Source organism: Hydractinia symbiolongicarpus, chromosome 6 (assembly GCF_029227915.1).
Source record: "Hydractinia symbiolongicarpus strain clone_291-10 chromosome 6, HSymV2.1, whole genome shotgun sequence".
Lineage (NCBI taxonomy): Eukaryota > Metazoa > Cnidaria > Hydrozoa > Anthoathecata > Hydractiniidae > Hydractinia > Hydractinia symbiolongicarpus.
In genome coordinates this window covers 13,885,756-13,904,377 of record NC_079880.1, presented here as the reverse complement: position 1 = coordinate 13,904,377, position 18,622 = coordinate 13,885,756, and the positions used below count along the sequence as shown (strand labels likewise).

The following is an 18,622-nucleotide window of genomic DNA, read 5'->3' as shown; positions in this document are numbered from 1 at the left end:
CATTGGGAAGAAGGTTGCCATAAATTAATTTTACAAAAGCGCGCGTAATTTTCAAAATATCAAAAAATGTTAAATCTTTGTATTTTCGGTTTCAAATGAGGTTATTCAATCTCTCTGGAGCCTCTGATTCCGTTTTTGTCATCTCCTCCCCTCTACACACCCTCGTTGAGTAACATATTGAGACGTGCAATAGTCCCCCCCCGTAAACTGATGTTGTCGAATTGTTCAAGATCAACAGTGTTGAAGAAAAAGACGAGAAAGCCATATGTCACATAGCTGTGTTATTAAACCATAAAACGACACGCGAGCAGCAGTGCACGTGCAAGAGGAGGAGGAAGTCGAAATGCTTGACAACATGTTCACAGTCAACCGGTATCTGAGAGGAACAAATTTGCGTCGTTCCGTGTATTAATGCTCACACGCAGCTGCGTAAATTAATTACACCTTGTTTTGTAAATTTTTCAGAAGAGTGTAACCAGGTTATAATAAAAATTCTTCGAAATTATGCATTTTGGTTTCATTTTGGAGCGTAGCGACCGTAAACGGTGCAGTGTGCTGCAACCAGTTCCTACTTTTCAAAATGCATTGGTTTTATGTGTTACATTTTATGTGCATACTTTCGTTTACGTTATCTTTTGAATATGAACATTTGCTTAAAATGGCTAAATTTCCTCCTGATGTTCCAGATGTACCAGGCGAACCGAGAGGGCACAAAAAGCCGCTGGGATGGCAAAGACCTCCAGAAGGACCAGTCAAGGAATACACTAAACCTCTAAATGCAAATGATTTTTGGAAATTGCACGTAAGAGATCACATTCCTCTTGTTTATAGAGGCTATATTGAAGATTCACCAGCAATAAATCTTTGGAATGATGAATATTTGACAAAAACTTATGGTGATTTGGATGTATTGGTGGAACATAAACGTGAAGATAGAACAAGTTCATCTGGACGCATGAGATTAGCTGATTTTATAAAAAATTACAAAGAGCAGGATTTATATGTTGTTACTATGTTTCCATCTGATATGATGCATGAAGTTCGGGTGAGTGTCTGCATAAAATTAGGGACTGCACACCTTTTTGTTGAACAATGGAATAGTGGATAGACCCCAGACAAATACCCTAAAGTCCAGGGTTTTCTGGTGATTTTATTTTAATTCTGATTTTAGCCTGGCAGATTGTTTCTGGGTAACATAATTAAAAAGCCTTAATAGCTAGCGCCAGTTCTTGTAGCTAAGTATGAGGGTGCTGACTTGCCGGAAACATTGCAAAAACTAGGGGGCTGTCGGACGACTTCCAGCGTTTTAAATAAAAAGGACATAATGTTCAAAAAACATAGGCAAGGATGTGAACATTCAAAAAATGCCAAATTTGATCTTTCAGCTATAACATAAAAATTATTTCCTTGATTTCCATGAAACTTTGTATAAAAAATGATAATCATGCAACAAATCTGATGCACTATTTTTTTCTTCCAAATTCTAACCTACGCACTATAATCTACGGCGCCACATTAATTCACAATTAATTCATTAAAAATCTTTCCTATTCAAAGCTAAAAATAACATCAGACAAGAAAAGTAACACTATTCCCCAACAGATATGTGATAACAAAGTAACAATGGCAATATTATTAAGGTGTCCTTTTTTTACTCAAAATTTGTAGTTATAATCTAATAATTAGTCATAATTTTATTAGTAATTTATGGAAAAACTACATTTGTAACAATTATTTTAGGTGAATTTTATTCAAATTAGGGATAAAAACGTAGCATGCAGGGTAATCTTTTTAAAGATTTTTAATGAATTAATTCTTCTCATTAAAGGTTTTAACTTATTTTAATCCTATTTCTTAGGCTGTCAAGTTTTTTTAAATCAGAAGAAAACTAGAAGATTGTGTTAGGATAAAAGAGTAACATAATAATTGATGCATAAGAAATAAATTCATAAGCTCATATAAGGATACACGTAGAACAAAATTGACAAGCAAGTAGACTTAAGTCATGTTACTTTTTTATCACACAAATTTGCAAATGATAAAGGCCATTAACACCCAGGATTGTATTTTAAATTAAGCAACTAAGTAAGAAAGAAAATTTTTCCTAAATTTTCATCTGATCAATATACAGATAAATAAGTAACTTAGGATGCAACCAAGGTTGCATTCTAAGTTACTTGTTAAAGATTTATCACCGTTATTTATTCTTAGAAACCTTTTTAAAGCCCACCCTGTTAATTTCTTAAAATAATGATTTTCTATAACCATTTCCTCATTAAATTTTGGGTATAGAACAGGGTATAGAACAATAACTTTGTTTTAGTAACATATTTATCATTTCAAAATTTATTTCATGTTGTAGCATAAAGTTGAAACTGTTGTTTTTTATGTTCCAAATGAAAAAAATAAACAATCACAATCTTCAGATAAAAACCTAACATTTTAAATATGTTTTCTGTTACAGATTTATCATTTTACTTGCTTCATGAAAATAACCAAAAAATCGTGATCGTATTTATCAAAACTATAGCTTTACGCAGTGTTTGGCGCCGTAGATTAGTGGTTATAGCTTTCGTACTCTGTGCGGGAGACCGGGGTTCGATTCCTCTTGACGGCGATTCAACATGGGCGAGTGAATATTGCCATAGCCCCGGGTTAACCCAAGCCATGTGAGGGAAATTGGGGAGATGGCACACTGTGTGGGCCGTTGGATGTTGCCGGGAGTTGTCTAGTAGAGCGTGGGCCCTACTAATTGGGTCTGCGTAGCTCAAAATGAGCATTAAATACTCTAGGACTCTCCATCTAAGCCATGGCCCCTCCTGGAAATAATAGACAGGGTATATCCCTCGATATTTGTGAGGCTAGCCATGTAAAATATGCACATCTATCTATCTATCTAATAAATTTTCAAACATTTCTAGAGCTGTTTATCATTATTAAACAAAAATACACTTGTTACTTTTTTATCACTTCTCTTGTTTGAGTTTGTAAAGCTATATCTCATAGTTCGCTGGTGTTAGAAAATTTTGTTTTTCTATTTTTCAAATATGTATTTATTATTTTTATTGGAATAACTAAATCAGCTACAGAGATAAAAATGTCACATGGTATACCAATGTTCACAATTGACCAAAATCCTGCCTATGTTTTTTGAACATGTATACAAAACTTAAAATTTCACCCGGAGAAACCTGAATCAACCAAAACAACATTTTTTTCAAACATTTATTTCCATGTAAAACTTATTCTTTTAATGTCGAGCAATGGTAGTGAAAGACTGTTTTTATATCATTTATTCGATAAATAGCTGTAATAAAATCCCACAAATAATCAACTAGAAGTATGACAACAAAATAGCACCTTTTTTTCTTTTTCTCAACAAAATTTAAATGAAAACAATGAGCTCGCCCGCATTGCATTTCTGAAAAAAAACTGAAAAAACGCCCGTCCCCGCCCTGACATATACAGCATTTTCGGCGAGTCGGCACCTTTGCACAAACCTATAATGCATATCCTAAACATCAGAATATGCATTATATTTGTCTTCATGCCCTGAGCGTCAGGTGCATGAGACAGATGACATGCCCTGAGCGTCAGGTGCATCGACTTGTCCTGAGCGTCAGCACATGATTATTATGGTGGTGTTCTCATTTATACCCTGGGCATCAGGTGCAATCTATGAAAAAACTGAGATGCCCTGAGCATCAGCCGCATTAATTACTGGCGTTTTTATTCTTACACTGAGCGTCAGGTGTATGAAAGATGCCAGAGTGTCAGAGAAACCATGGGCTCTAGCGTATTTGTCCAGGGTCTGCTCCCCTTGTTGTCCTATAATTGTTCCCACTACATTGTGACAATCGGGACTTTTATGGAAAACAGTTTTTTTAAACTGATAAACCAATCCTGTATAAATATTTTTGAAATAATAATAATAATAATAATAATAATAATAATAATAATAATAATAATAATAAAAGTTTACGTTTTCATAAGGGTGCCAAAAAACGGCTAAAAAACCAAAAGGGCTTTTTAGGTGGGTTCTGCATTGCAAAAAAATTCTATATTCCACCTAAAAAAGCTTGCATCCATTTAAAAAATAAATTTAATAAAAAATACTCTTGTTGTATTTATAAAGCACAAATTTTTTATCTTAGAGATCTACAGGAACTTACTATGCAGAAGAAAAGAGTTTATGTCAACATTACTTTTTCTGTCAATAATTTTTAATTTTGCCTTCTTTTAAGGTGACGGTATACCTTTTGAGCATGGTTTTTTGAATCGTGATTTTTCCAGCGATAGTTAATCAAAGTTTATTCATTCATACATCACCAAAAAGCATTTTTAAACACCTATCAAATGGTATAAAAATAATTTAAAACTTTTTAACTTGTGAAAACATTTTTGAATCACATCCTGCCTTTAAAAAAGTGACTTCATTTACAAAACTACTTCGTTTCCAAATCTCATTCGATGTTCTTTAGAATCATGATAGATGTATGTAAAAACGATTTTTTAATTATTTTCCACAAAGTCCCTGTTTTTGATTTATTTTACTTTTTCTTAAAAAGACATTTTTTAACTAAAACTTTCGTCTTTAAGATGTAATATCTAGAGAATCGTTGATTTTTTTAAAAGAAAAAAGAAATCGCTTTTAGATAAACACATTGGCTTCACCACAATAGCACTCTCCCTTGTAGATTTTCTGTAGTTTTGGAAAAGAGATTTGAAATGTAATACTGTATACGAAAAAAACAAAACTAGGAAAAAGTGTTTTGAAGTTTTTTTAAAATATCACACCTTTCAAGCATACTCATGATAATGGTGATACTCTCACACTTCTGAGGCGATAAATATTCAGGAGATTGTCTTTTTAAATTTTATTATTCGCAAAGACGTGACTGAGAATACCATAGAAATAGAAATTTCTAGGGCGTTTAACATTTTTCTGTGACTTGGAGAAACAGAACAGGATGGTATACGTTTTTATAACTGAAGGATTTGAGGCAATTTTTTTTTCAAATGGTCATTTCTTTTCAGAAAGGAAATATAATTTATTTTTAAAAGTTATACTCAAGAGGATGATAAGTGTTAAAAATATTCACTCTTAACTCAATTGGAGGTGTGAAAGACCGATCACCGTGGAAATGGCTAATAAAGAAAAAATCGATTTTTTGTTACAATAAAAGTATACTGCCATCTTCATCATCATCTACTGCCACCTCATGAAAATCCATAATAAACATCTCGATGTTATGACTTTAATATTGATAGCTTTTGAAGCGATGCTTCAAGCTGATTATCCATAATGACCATTTTAATGACCATTCATAACACCCAAAAGGAGAAAAAGCATCACACCATTCTCATCTTTCAACACACAAAACCATGTGTAAGAGTGAGTTCAAATCTGGCCTTTTATTTGCTGTGATTTAAAACACTTTTCTTCTATGATCTAAACAGTTCTTGTCAGTATTTCAACACTTCTCTTCAGTAATATGACACTATGTATTTAACACTTCTCTGCATGTGGCCCAAAAGTTTACGTTTACAGCTAAATTAAAAGATTTAGTCTGCAAATGTGTACCCATGGTCAGTATATTTTTTCAATTTCTGTCATATGTATAATTGGCGAACACCATGTGGTTCATTTGCCCAACTGTTTTTTATTGTGAAACATTTCAGTAAGCATGCGGCATAAACAACTCCTCAAAATCATAGTAGTGTCCCCTTAGAAAATTGATAAAAAAAAAAAAAGGAATGCAATATATTTAATTTTAGGTAACACAATGCTTTTCCAAAGGGTCAACATAACTGGTGATCCGTAACAAAACATCTATGATATCTCTTAACAACTTTTCCCTGTATCAATTATGCTTTGTATGTAATTTTTGAATGAGTTATCATTTGTCATCAGTATGCCAAGATCTCTGACTTTTCTGTGACAATTTGTCCTAAACATGTTAGGAAGCTTTTGCATAGTTTCCAATATACCCACCAAAATTTTGATAAATGACTATTCGCAAAATTAAATCCCCACCAAATTTAAAAAAAATTTGTTTTTTTTAATTAAGAAAAGTAAAATGTTTTTCCCGAAAAGACAAACTTTTTTTAAATTCACAACAAGTTTCATTAATACAAGTATTTTTTTACTCTATAACAAATCTTGTGTCTTAGATATACGTTTATTCTTATTTTTTATAAAACATTTCAAGACATAAAAATTGATTTCTTTGTGTCATTCGCCAAAATAAATCCCCGTCAAAATAAACATTTTTTGTATTCGCCAAATTAAATCTTTCGATTGGTCCGTTTATGACACGCCATTTTTCCGAAATTGCAGGGATTTTATAGCCCCTTTAACAGTTAACATGAATTTATATTGTGTTAGTAACCCAGCCTTTGAAAAATATGGTGTGGTTAAATTTTTTGCATGATGTGATGTCAGTGTTTACATTACAAACCAGTCCTGAATAAAATGGCTCATTTGTTTTTGGTTTTTTAGGCTTTTCTCAGTACTTAAAAAAGGGTTAAATAGATTTTCACTGGAGTTCCCCTTTACCAATTTATTCATAGTCATTCACTAAACAACATCTTGGTTTGCAAATTCGAAATTGTGATCTGCTTATTCAAAGTCTGCAACCATATTAAAGAAGAACTACTTTGTTCCATACATACAGCCTGTGAGCAGTGAGCGGGATTAGATCCACTGTCGCAAGAACTAGAACCCGCAAACAAACCCACTACACTACGTGTGGCAATATGTTAGGGATTAACTCAGTTATTCGGATGGTGTCAATATAGGTGATTTTTTATCATAGCACACTGCCTTTTCTCAACAAAGGAAAAAAATATAATGTTAGTGATGAACAAAGTGGTTCTTCTTCAATGTGACTTTTACACGGATTATACTCGCCCGTCATGATCGGAGGTCTGATCAGGGTGATACATTCTTTATGTTGAGAATGAAAAAAATATGGATGTGCTACGATAAAAATTTACCTATGTCTGCAACAATACTTTAAAGACGTGAATGAGATCATTAATATAACCTGGATAAACTGGGGGTTAGGTGCTGTGAAAACAAATTCAGCATTTTAAACAAATGTTCCTGTAAACGATCTTTACACCTCTGAATACATAAAAATGGGTGATTTAAATTTTTTTTTTAAATATTTAAACTGACTGCACCAAACCGCAAACTAATACACATGTAAGGGTTGATTCTTTGTTAAAATAACAAATCCTTTCATTTTACTTAGATCAAACGAATATATTTAGAAATAAACTTATGTCTATTCTGCATGTAAGTTTGCAGACTTGTTTTATCTGTGCTCTGTCAGCATTCAACAAACTGCATGGCTAGATAATTATACAATGTGCTAATGAAAAGGATGTATTATTACCACTACCAACATGAAATAATCAGAAAAAACGAAAGAATTAACAAAAAAGAACAAACACTTTTACTTAACACTGTCTTAAAGACAAGAGAAAGAAACAACTAGTGACAATATTTGATTTAAAACTTTAAAGGAGAACCGCCTACTATTCTCATATCATTCCTTTCAGTTAAGATCTCCCTGCTTCACAGCCAATGTCTCGTAACATACAACATAACACTTCTTATACAAGCCTCATGCAACCTATAACTTCTACCTAAATTAACAAGACTTCGCTAATTAACACAGGAAGGACAACTCTCTCCTCTTCTCCAAGCAGAACCTATCCTGCAAGTAACTCATTACCAACATCCCCTTCACTCACTGACATTTCACCTAAAGTCTCTGTAACAAACCACTTATGTGCATCATTAAAGCGTGGTAATACTTTGTTGTCTATAATCTCACCTTGGCAATGCTTGCCTAAAAACTCAATGTCAGCTCTTAGCGCTACAAGTTTTATCAATGCTTCCAAGTTTGACACAAAATTTAGTTACTATCAACCACTTTTCCAAAAAAAGGCAAGGCCACTTTCCAACTATGAGGTCACACTTGGCTTTAATGGTACATTGTATTGACTTTAGAATTTGCAGCAGAAACCAAGAAAATATTATAAATAAAGCTTTAAATCCCATTTTAAATTTTTAAAGCGATTAATAAGCTTTTGTAGCAAATGCTACCCTCCTTTATTTACCTTTTAACACATTACAATCGAAAGGTCCATTCTTGCAATAACTAAGGTTTTATAATGATAAAAAACTTTAAAAGACTAGTAGTTTGGAATTCCTCCAGAGAACGGCATAGTCACTTCTTGCTATTAGACATCCTAGCTCAAAACATTTAATAACATATTGTACAAAGCAAGGATATTGCATTTGCTAATAGGACTTCAAAGCTCACACAAAACTTTGCTTGTTTTTGGTAAACTGAAAAATAAAAAAAAAGGTTGCAAAACTTCTTGACCAATCAGAGGCTAGTCATTTTTAACGCTTAAAGACCTTAACACTTTTGTGTTATTGATTAAGTCGTTTTAGGTTTTTCTGCATTAAAAATTATATTTGTATATGTTGTAGAGAATAAAAAGTGTTAACAAGTTCTTTGAAATTTTTTTAAAATCTTTTTTCCTTCTGAAGTTATTTAAAATTTGAAGTATATATTCAAAATCCAGGATCTTATGATGTCATAAGAAAGTTTGGAAGAATGCTGACATTATATTTCTACCTGTAAATAAAGATGGGATCATTTTTAAAGTACAAGACTTTACCCATGCCAAGATATCATCTAGAGCATAAATCCACACCGCTTAAAAGTTTTGATATTATGTAAGTTCGCAGGATATTAATTTATGCTTACTATCTTATTACATCATCAAAGATAATGTCACAAGGTCAGCTGGAAATTTTTTAAGCTCAATATCTAGAGAAAAAAAAGGATTTTTTAAAAATCCCAAAAAACTTGAGAAACAACTTTTTACCCTCTATAACATACAAAAATATCATTTTCAATGCAGGAATCCCTTTAAAAGTTTTAAAGCATTTTATTGTGTAAGTCTTCTGGACCGTACTCTAACCCTGCATTATAATATTGAGACAATCGTGTTTTTTCAACCATTTTGTTTTTATAAGTTTTCAATTCCGCAAACTGCAGAGAATTTGTTTGGTTTCCACTTTGATACCTGTACACCACTTTCAACAACTTGATAAAATAAATTATATGTTGTACTTTATAAAGATTCTTAACTTATAAATATTTTTTTTTTTAAATTTAAAATCTTCGTCTTTATATGAATAGTTCTATGTATGTCAAAGTTTCACATGTCTAAAGCTCTTAAACCTCGATTACATTAGTGTCATTATGGTGTTGTTGCTCTTATAAAAGACATTTTAGGAGCGGGTTAATTATACAAAAAGATATTTTAAATCGTGCAACAAACTGAAGTCTTATTTAAAGCTTTGTGAGCAGACACCTTTATGTCTCTATGATGTTCTATGTTTTTATTCGTTTTTTCATTTTTTATTTTTATTTTGTATTTTAATGAAGCAAGGCCATAGAAATTTTACCAAAAATGTCATATTTACTCCAAAACTCCCTGTGAACAACACTGATATTTTTTGGGGGGAAACATATCAGTAAGTCATTTGCCTTTGTTGTAAAAATTGTCAAGCCCCTGGTATTTTTGTTCTTTCCCTGTGATAGTTGCTCAATAGTTTATTAACTTTCCACTTCTTTCTTTTTGTGATGGTATGGATGTTATATTAACCCTTTCAATTTTGGCGTTTTATGTCTGACCAATTTAATAATGCATTAAATTGGTCTAGTGGATCAAATTTTAAAAAATTTTACAAAATAGTTCAATTAAAAAATGCTGTAGAATCATAGTTATTTTTCATGCCAGACAAGTGAAATGTATTTCTCAACTTATTTTAGGCAATCCCCAGTGTTTTATGCGGTACATTCAGAAACTACACACATGAGTCGAACTTATGGATAAGCGCTGGTGGGACACGATCTGTTGTACATTACGACGCTGATCATAATGTTCATTGTGTGATAGATGGAAGAAAAGACTTTATCATGATCAATAATAATTTCACTACGAAAACTAACCTATACTTCAAATATAAGGTAAAAAAATAAACAGTTCTAATGGTAAAACTAAACAGAGTGGATCACAGTTTACTTTTTACACGTAGATGTCCAACCTTTTTATGTATATATGGTTGAAATTACTATATATTTTTGTTGTTGTTGTTTGTTTTTTGGAGTGTAAATGCAATTGATAGTATAGGCAACAAAGTTAAAAATAACAGAAGCTCAAACATACTTTTGGGACCATTTTAGGCTGGAAAAGCTTGAATAAATTATTTTTTAGTTGTTTTTTTTAGCCAGGGATTTAATAAGGCTTATATTTGATGTTAATCTTTTGCAATCATTATACCACCAGTGTAAAGGTCAATATTGTACCCAGTCTTTTTAAAGCATTCTTGTCAGGTGTCAGGTTAGGCCTCTGTGTAATAACATAGATTTACTTTTCCAAAACAAATTTAGCCACAAAAATCTGATTTAAAAAAATGAACTTAACTTTTACCTTTTCTTTATTAATTTTGTGCTCTAGGATCCTGGTGTTGGGTCAGGCTTTTCCTTTCTCGATCCAGACTCCATTGATATGCACAAGTTTAAAAAGATATATAACGTACCTTGGACTTATGCGTCATTATACCCAGGAGACTGCATTTTTATCCCATCAGGTAAGATACATTTTTTTCTCTGTGAATAAGTTGTAATTATTCTTGATGTTTTTATTATTTTAAATATGTATTTTTACTTCGTTGCTAGCACTGTTCATTAAAATTTGTGTCTATTTTACACAGTGCATCTTTTTTTACTAACTTGATTACACATACTGCGTGAATTCAATATCATATTTTACAAAAGTAAAAATTTTGCAGGTGAATAGAGAATATATTTTTTACCACTGCAAAATCAGAATATTTAAGTGGCAAAAAAAATACGGTGGGTTCACATGATCAGTATTAACAAACTATTTCATCCTGTAAGTAAACATAATGCTCAAACTTTTTTTAAGAGAGATTTGTGCTTGTTGATCGATAAATTTAGGTTTTTCTCTGAAACATGCCTTTGCCTAAGGTCTTGCCTGTAAAAGAAACTGAATTCTGATGTCTGTGAATGTTGTGCTAGTGTATCTTTTGATTTGAGCATGCATTATTACATTGGTACTTGCTTACTCGATTTATTTAACTCACTTAATTTTTCTGTAGAAATTGTTTTACTCCCTCAATCAAACTATTGCACGTTAAGTGCTGGCACATTTGTAAATTGGAACGTAAAACGTGACATTACCTTTATTTTCATTCACCAAGAGTCACCTTTAGCACAAAATAACACTTAATTTCCGTTTTTTTATTCCTCTTCATTCTACTCATTCTAATCTGGTAGGATTCCAATTTAATGCAAGTTATAGAATTTGCATTTATAAGTCTGGCGCAGCCTGACCCAAATCAAGTGATTAAAAAAATGTGGGAAATGACATGGACGAATGCTTGAGATTCCAGATTGGTGCAATTTGTTCCGTGCAAGAGGATTTGTAAAACTTGATTCGTTAGTTTAGTCAAATCTCAACTGTGTAACTGAGACGGATAAGGTGTTTGCTGCATGGTCGCCAATATTTCTTGCGAAGTGATGATATTGGTCAGAACAATCCGATATACAGTTTTTCGTTAACATAGGAGTTGGGTGTGTTGGCCTCTTTGGTTGGATTTTATTGCATAATTATAGCTAATGACTAAATCAGTACCCAAACCTCTTTAAGAGGTTAAACATTTACTGGGTAATAATCTCTTATATCCATGCTACTGATTTAATTTCAAGAAATGTCTTTAATTTCGACATGGGAAAGCAGTTCTAAAAGCATCAGTGATGATCAGTGACAGGATTATCTAAATATTTCAACTTTTCTTTCAGTTTACATTCATCAAGTGCGTGGGTACGGTCGCACTTTGGCTGTGACCACTCTCTTCACAGCCGACGTGAAGAACGAATTCAATGGCGACGACTGTACAGATGACATCATGACAAAGTATCACTCCATGGCCGACATCAAATTCCAATGGACGTACAAGAAGGGAGACCAAACTATCGACATGGGTTACATGAATGTTTATTTGGTGAAGAAAAGTCTTCGAGAGGGTTTGAAAGATGATGCTTTTACCAAAAATGGGTAAGCATGGAAAGAAATGTAACTTTACTTTAAATCTGTGGGTTCTTGTGGTGACCAAAATTTGCACGCTTATTTTTGCTTACTTAATTTTTAAATTATTTGTGCAATGTTAATTTCACCCACTGTAAAAAACAAAGATGCTCAAAAACAGCCCAAAGGGTAAAAAGAGATTGTCAACTTGATGGTAGTACGGCTGCCTATACTGATATAATGAAGACCAGATTCCTTTCTTTTTTTCAATCGCCACCACTGTTTAAATTATGAAGGTGAAATTTTTTTAACAAAGGTCAACAAATTCTTTAAATTGCATCTATCAAATAAGGACACATTACTGCACTTGAATAAAAGCCTTTTTTATGATCTCATAGTTTTCATTTAATTTTACGATGTACATGGTGCAAGGAATTTCATGGCTTTCGGTTGCACGTTTTAAACAGCCCTCTCTTTTTGTTTGAATATTTCCTACATAGCATCATTTTCTTGGTAGCTGTGAAAATGTAACTGCAATAAGAAGTTTATTATGAGACGCCAGTTCTTAACAGTCTATAAACAAAAAGTCAGTTTGTAAGACAGCTTAGGTTTAGATTCTGTGTAAACTACAAAAGTCTGATTAAGCGAGCAAAAAGGATCTTTCTTTGTGAAAAATGTTAACAAAACATGTTCGATATATAATTTTTAAAGTAACAATACAGCACGTGCGCACACAATGCATTGAGTAAGCGCCTCTTTCGAAAAAAGCACCTACATCAGATAAGCACTAACCCTTCTACAAAATAAGTACTCACCCAACACAAGATAAACACTCAGCCTTGCAAAATAAGCACTCACCCCCTACAAGATAAGCACTCACCCCTGAAAAATAGGCACTCGCCCTCTAAAAAATAAGCACTCACCCCCTACATTATAAGCACTCACTCCCTACAAGATAAGCGCTCACCGTCTACTAGGTAAGCACTAACCTCCTACAAAATGAGCACTCACCCCCTACAAAATAAGCACTCGCCCCCTACAAGATCAAAGTTCTCTTGCAAGCGTTTACTTTAGTTTTGAACTAAAAACTCCAAAAAATTATTCAATTCCATTTTTGTTTTTGCTTCACGGTTTGCCTTAAGCATTCGAAAAAGCGTCCAGTCCAAAATCTTAAAAAATTAGTGAAAGCCCGAGTGTTTATTAAGGTACGAGCTACTCTGCAGCACTGAACCTTAGGTCTCAAAAGTAAACGTCGATAGAGGAATTCAGGTATAAAAATCAAGAAGGTCAAAATCCAGGTGCTGCTTAGAGACTGTACCTAAAAACCTGTGTTGCCCTCATTATGAACATGCAATGCACGACCTAAAAGTAAGCCAGGTAGAGATTGAAATTAAAAGTTGTTTTTATTTCTGAAAAGTGAGAAATTGGTGAGGATGTCTATGTTAAATCGACTCAATGTGTATACACTTTCCGCCCAGCCACGCCCTACTAGCGGAATCATATAGGAAAGACGCCCTCAGGTTAATGAGATAAAAAGTTGTTATTGTTTGAGTGTGTGAATGATGATAGTTGAATTGTGTTTATTCAGATATAATCAAAACGATATTGATAAAGGAGCAGGTGTTTGTGATAATAATAATAGTTTGTCTATAGGGAGTAATTAGAGCTATATAAATACATTTTATTATTTTTAACTTTTGCAAAATAACGTGTGTAGAAGTTGTTTTTTTTAATAAAGAAAACCGAATTTAAGAAATATGGCTCAGAATTGATGCTTGCAAATGCGCACTCGTTAATTATCGCGTAAATTGTAAAAGTCATCATTCTCGGCTTAGCGTCTGTTTTCCATGCTAGCATGGGTTGGACGGGGTATAATAATGACCCTCTTCCAATCTGATCTAGACTGTGTTAGATCTAAACTCAACTTCATCTGTAACAAATCTGTCCTTATAACCTCCTGCAAAGTCTTTCTCGGTCTGCCTCTGGGCTTTGCCCCAGAAACTATCAAGTCTACACTTTCTTACCCAATTATCCTCCTCCATTCTTTCCAAGTGCCCCAGCCAATTTAATCTTCTTATCTGGATAACATCTTTAACTCTACGGATACTTAGCCTGCTTCTTAGCTCATCTGAACTCTTTCTGTCTCTCAGACTGGCGTTACACATCCACCTAACCATTCTCATATCATTCCTTTCTGAACAATCAAGATCTTCCTGCTTCACTGCCCATGTCTCACTACCGTACAACATAACACTTCTTACACAGGCCTCGTACAACCTACCTTTTAACTCAATTGACAAGTCTCTGCTAGTCAACAAAGGAAGTAACTCTCTAAAATTTTTCCAAGCAGAACCTATTCTGCAAGTAACACTTCTTCCAACACCCCCTTAACTGCCCAACATATCACCTAAGTAACAGGAGTTCTCAACTATCTCTAACGAGCCACTGATGTGCATCATTGAAGCTGGAAATACTTCATTCTCTATAATCTCACTTTGCAACGCTTGCATACAAACTGAATGTCAGCTCTTAACCTTCCACTAATACTACTGCACTTCTTATGTACCCAATGCTTGCAAGTCTGACAAAAAATTGAGTTACTACCAACCCCTTTCCTGCAAACTCCACAAGGCCACTTTCCAACTACAAGGTCACACTTGGCTGCAATGCTACTAATCATGACTTTGCTGTGTTCACCCTTAGCCCTTTCTCTTCTAGTCCTTTCTTTCACTTCTCAAACTTTCCAACTAATTCTTCCATCGACTCTCCTATGAGAACCAAATCATCTGCATACAATGACTCATTGGGTCAATTTTTTTTAAAGATAAAAGCAACGCTTTAACTACCCACGACGAAACAAAAATGTATGGGGGAGGGGGACTAACAAATAACCCTGAAGAGCTTTTTATTTCCTTAACCTGTTAAAACTGGATCATATAACTGTGAGTAGCATACATGAGGTAGAAACAAACTGATTAATTTCCAATTCACAAAAAATTTTTTACCAGTGAACCTTTACATACATTACCTGTTAGTGAACCTTTCTCTGTCAGTTTAGAAGTCATCCACCATTATTATAAAGCTTGGTTTCCACTGTGGTTTAACTTGGGTTTAAATATAAAACCTAAAAGGTTTTAAATGTGTTTTAAAAATTAAAATAAACCCTGAGCATTCCCACTGTGTTTTGAAAGCAATAGCGTTTCTCTCTTTGTAGCCTTTGTGTGATTTATCAAAAATCGCTGGATATTGGCGAATGAGTACGCTAAGATTCTCTTCCTGTACCAAAACTGTTTTTTTTTTCTACCATTTTTATTCTTAAACATAGTGAAAATCGAGCTTAACAGATGTTTTCTGTCAGTGTTCAAGTTTAGCTAACGTCTTCTGAAGCCAGTCAGTACAGTTCCCAGTCAGTACAAGAACAATGTTCACCCAATGTATCCGGCTAGTGTGGCAACGTTAAAGCCTTCGTACTAATCGTTCACTACCAATGTATCAGTTTAGGACAGTAGTATAGGGAGCAAGTGTAGATGGTGTCTTCCACCAGTGCATGAACAATTAACGACTGATGTAGTTTTACCCTGTATCACCGTAGAAAAGTTTTGGTGCATTCAACTAAAAGCGTGATATACATCTAACAGCTTAACAGACATCCGTTACCATCGCACCCATTTTTATTTTCACAACCACTGAAAGTATAGGACGCACCTAAAATCAGTTCAGAACTAACAGTGAGCAAGTATAATTTACAAATGTAACACAACCAGGGATCTAATTGACGCTAACATCTTTATTTCTTCTCTTCTTTAGCAAATTTACAAAAAAGCAGTTCGTTGTGTACGCAGGGGTGTTTTCACCCTACGGACGAAACAAAACAAAAATCGCCAAAATCTGGACGGAGGTCTTCAAATTTAACGACGACACTTTATTAGACGAAGCCTTGATGGACACTCTGAATTTAGAACAGTGGAAAATATTCTGCCGCGCTATTGAAGCACCTCACGGGGTTGTCACTAACGGTACAGAACCAGTATTTGTTCGCCCTGGTGAGCGTCACAAGTGGGAGACGGAACACCCCGACGATGATGATGACGCCTACATGACGGAAGATGAACGTCACCGCAAAAGTGCGGCCAATAAAGATCCTATGCTCGCTCATTTGAGTGAAGAAGAGAAGGCTGATTACCTGAAAAAGAAAAAAGAAGAGAAAGCGAAATTTGGTGTTAATTACGAGCCCAATGATGAAGAGCTCGACGACAGTGATTGGCGTTCGGAGCTCGGATGGAGTTTGGACGATTTACCCAGGAAATATCAAAAGTCGATCATAAAGGGAAAAATCCCCAAGGAGTTTCATGAAGAATTTGTTAACAATTTACCAGATGCGGTCAGAGAGAAATATGAAAAGGTTTTAGATAAATACGAAGTGCCTCAGGAGATTCTGCGTGTTTTAAAGCCACCAGGCGATGAAGGCTATCGTGTTAAGGCCACTCGTGAGCTTAACAAAAATGACAATGAGGAGGAAGATGGGATGGGTGAGGACGATTTCGAAGCAGGTTCGAATATGGACGGCGACGAGAGACCAAAAACCGATGACGAGGGACCGGATGACGAGGGACCGGAAGCGGGTGGCGATGGCGATATGGAAGAACCTGACGACGAAGCAAATCATATCCCAATGGAACTAGACGATCTTGATGTCGTTCGACAAAGACGGTTTTTGAGTGGAAAGATTGCGAAAGGTGACATCGAGGATCTGTTGTCAATGCTACCGGAGTCTTTTAAACAATACGAAAAAGATATAAAGAAAGGCATCGTGCCGGATGCTGTCCTTATGGATTTGATCCGGTCGGATGAAGAAAATTTCGCGGAAGATGTAGCTCAGTGGAAGAAAGTAGTCAAAAAGAAAAGCAAAAAAAACAAGAAGGGGAAGAAAAAAGTGAGAGACGAGTTGTAGTGTAGAAAATGTTTTTTTTTATATACTTTTGTAGATGTTTTTGTTAAATCTTCATTTTCATTTAATTTGTGATATTTTTTGTTTATAGCACGTTTTTCAATTTTTTTATGTCTTATTTTTTTCTCTGTATAGCTTTATTTATTTTGTATTTTATTTTTTGTGAAAATTTGATGACATTGTCACTGCCAGACCACGTGAGTGACATGTTGACTTTAATGACTCTAAAATTAGAATGTTCTGATGTCAGCAGAATTGTGGAAAGAAAAGAAGCTTTTAACTTGCGTCAGTCTTCTCTTTCTTTTGCTGTTTACTCAAGGAGACTTGGAGAGAATTGTGGTTTTTGACGAACTACTGAGAAAGATTAGTTCGTCTGATAACATCTCTAATTAATTAAACACTTCATGCAAATTATCATTATGGGGTTTCCGGACCTTTTTTTGCGTTGCACCTGTTTCGCTTTTCTCTTTTTTAATTTGTTTCATTTTTACTTTCTTTTTAGTTTAACAAATAAGTAGCAGTTTCTGTTTTTTTGTGAGTTGAAGAACTTGGGGCGTTATTAGGGCGTCACTAAGGCGTTTATTTATAGACCTTGTTTGAGTTCTCGGAGGGTTTTTATTTTAATTTTATTTTTTATTATTATTTATGTGATTTAGAATTTGATAGAACTTTTTGATAAACTTTTTTTATTGTATTAATTTTCTAAAGAAAACTTCAATGATCCAACTCCTTTTAAATTGTTTTGAATAATTGTGATTCGTTTGCAGAAAAGTAAGGTGCTTAATACAGGGGAATAATTACTGGAATCTTAATAAAATCTGGCTGAGGTTGGAAAATTATGAGCCTTTCTTCCTCCACTTTATTCTGCCTCATATGTAACCAAATTATTTCGCCAATCGCCCTCGACTGACTTTTTTGTGTGACCAGAATTATCTGAAAAATAAAAAAAGGTTTAACTCAGCTCTGCGTTGTGACTGGATTTCCCGTACTTTTTGAACAAATTTTTTGGCCCATTCTTTTCGACATATATTAGACGGATCGTGTGACAAATTTTCTTTCGTGAATTCTCTAGGCAAAAAGGTGACCCATCATTTTGAGACAATATTTTGTACACATGGCGAAACTCATTTTACATACTTCCCAAATGATGTCATTTTTTTTTTTACAAATTCACGAAATGTGAGTACTTTCGAAGTTTTTTTTATAACTGTCTATTTTCCCACCAAAAACAAACATGCTCTTATCTACAGAAAGGATGTGTTTTGTTGGGAAAGTTTTTGTAACGGTTTTTAAAAAACTATTTTCATGTTTTTCTGGTCATGTTACGGCGAACTCTTAAGCTGGGATTTAGTCAGCTTGAACTTAAATTTCTGAAAAGAGTACGGAGTGAGAATTTTCTGGGAATAATTTTTGTCTGATCATTTTCCAGGAAGTCTAGTTGACTATAAATCAAATTTCTTTCGTTTATTTATTTTTTTTTATTTCGTAAGGTTCGTTTACATCGACTGTTTTAGCCTCTACAATGGA

The 18,622-nt window shown here is 34.0% G+C and overlaps 1 protein-coding gene across 1 annotated transcript; it reads left to right on the top strand.

Annotated features, from left to right (window-relative positions):
• The first annotated feature begins 332 nt into the window (after nucleotides 1–332).
• LOC130647096 (uncharacterized) lies at nucleotides 333–17,832 on the top strand. The gene is made up of 5 exons (XM_057452827.1): nucleotides 333–1,045; nucleotides 9,867–10,064; nucleotides 10,555–10,687; nucleotides 11,922–12,177; nucleotides 15,955–17,832. Exons 1-5 carry the CDS (start codon nucleotides 581–583, stop codon nucleotides 17,096–17,098), a joined length of 2,196 nt encoding a protein of 731 aa, XP_057308810.1. The 5' UTR covers nucleotides 333–580; the 3' UTR covers nucleotides 17,099–17,832.
• Nucleotides 17,833–18,622: the final 790 nt, after the last annotated feature.

Excerpts from the sequence above, each read along its gene's own strand:
- LOC130647096 (XM_057452827.1), top strand. The coding sequence starts at position 581 with ATGCATTGGTTTTATGTGTTACATTTTATGTGCATACTTTCGTTTACG. Across the intron at positions 10,065-10,554 it reads ACCTATACTTCAAATATAAG|GATCCTGGTGTTGGGTCAGG; the intron begins GTAAAAAAATAA and ends TTTGTGCTCTAG. Across the intron at positions 10,688-11,921 it reads CTGCATTTTTATCCCATCAG|TTTACATTCATCAAGTGCGT; the intron begins GTAAGATACATT and ends CTTTTCTTTCAG.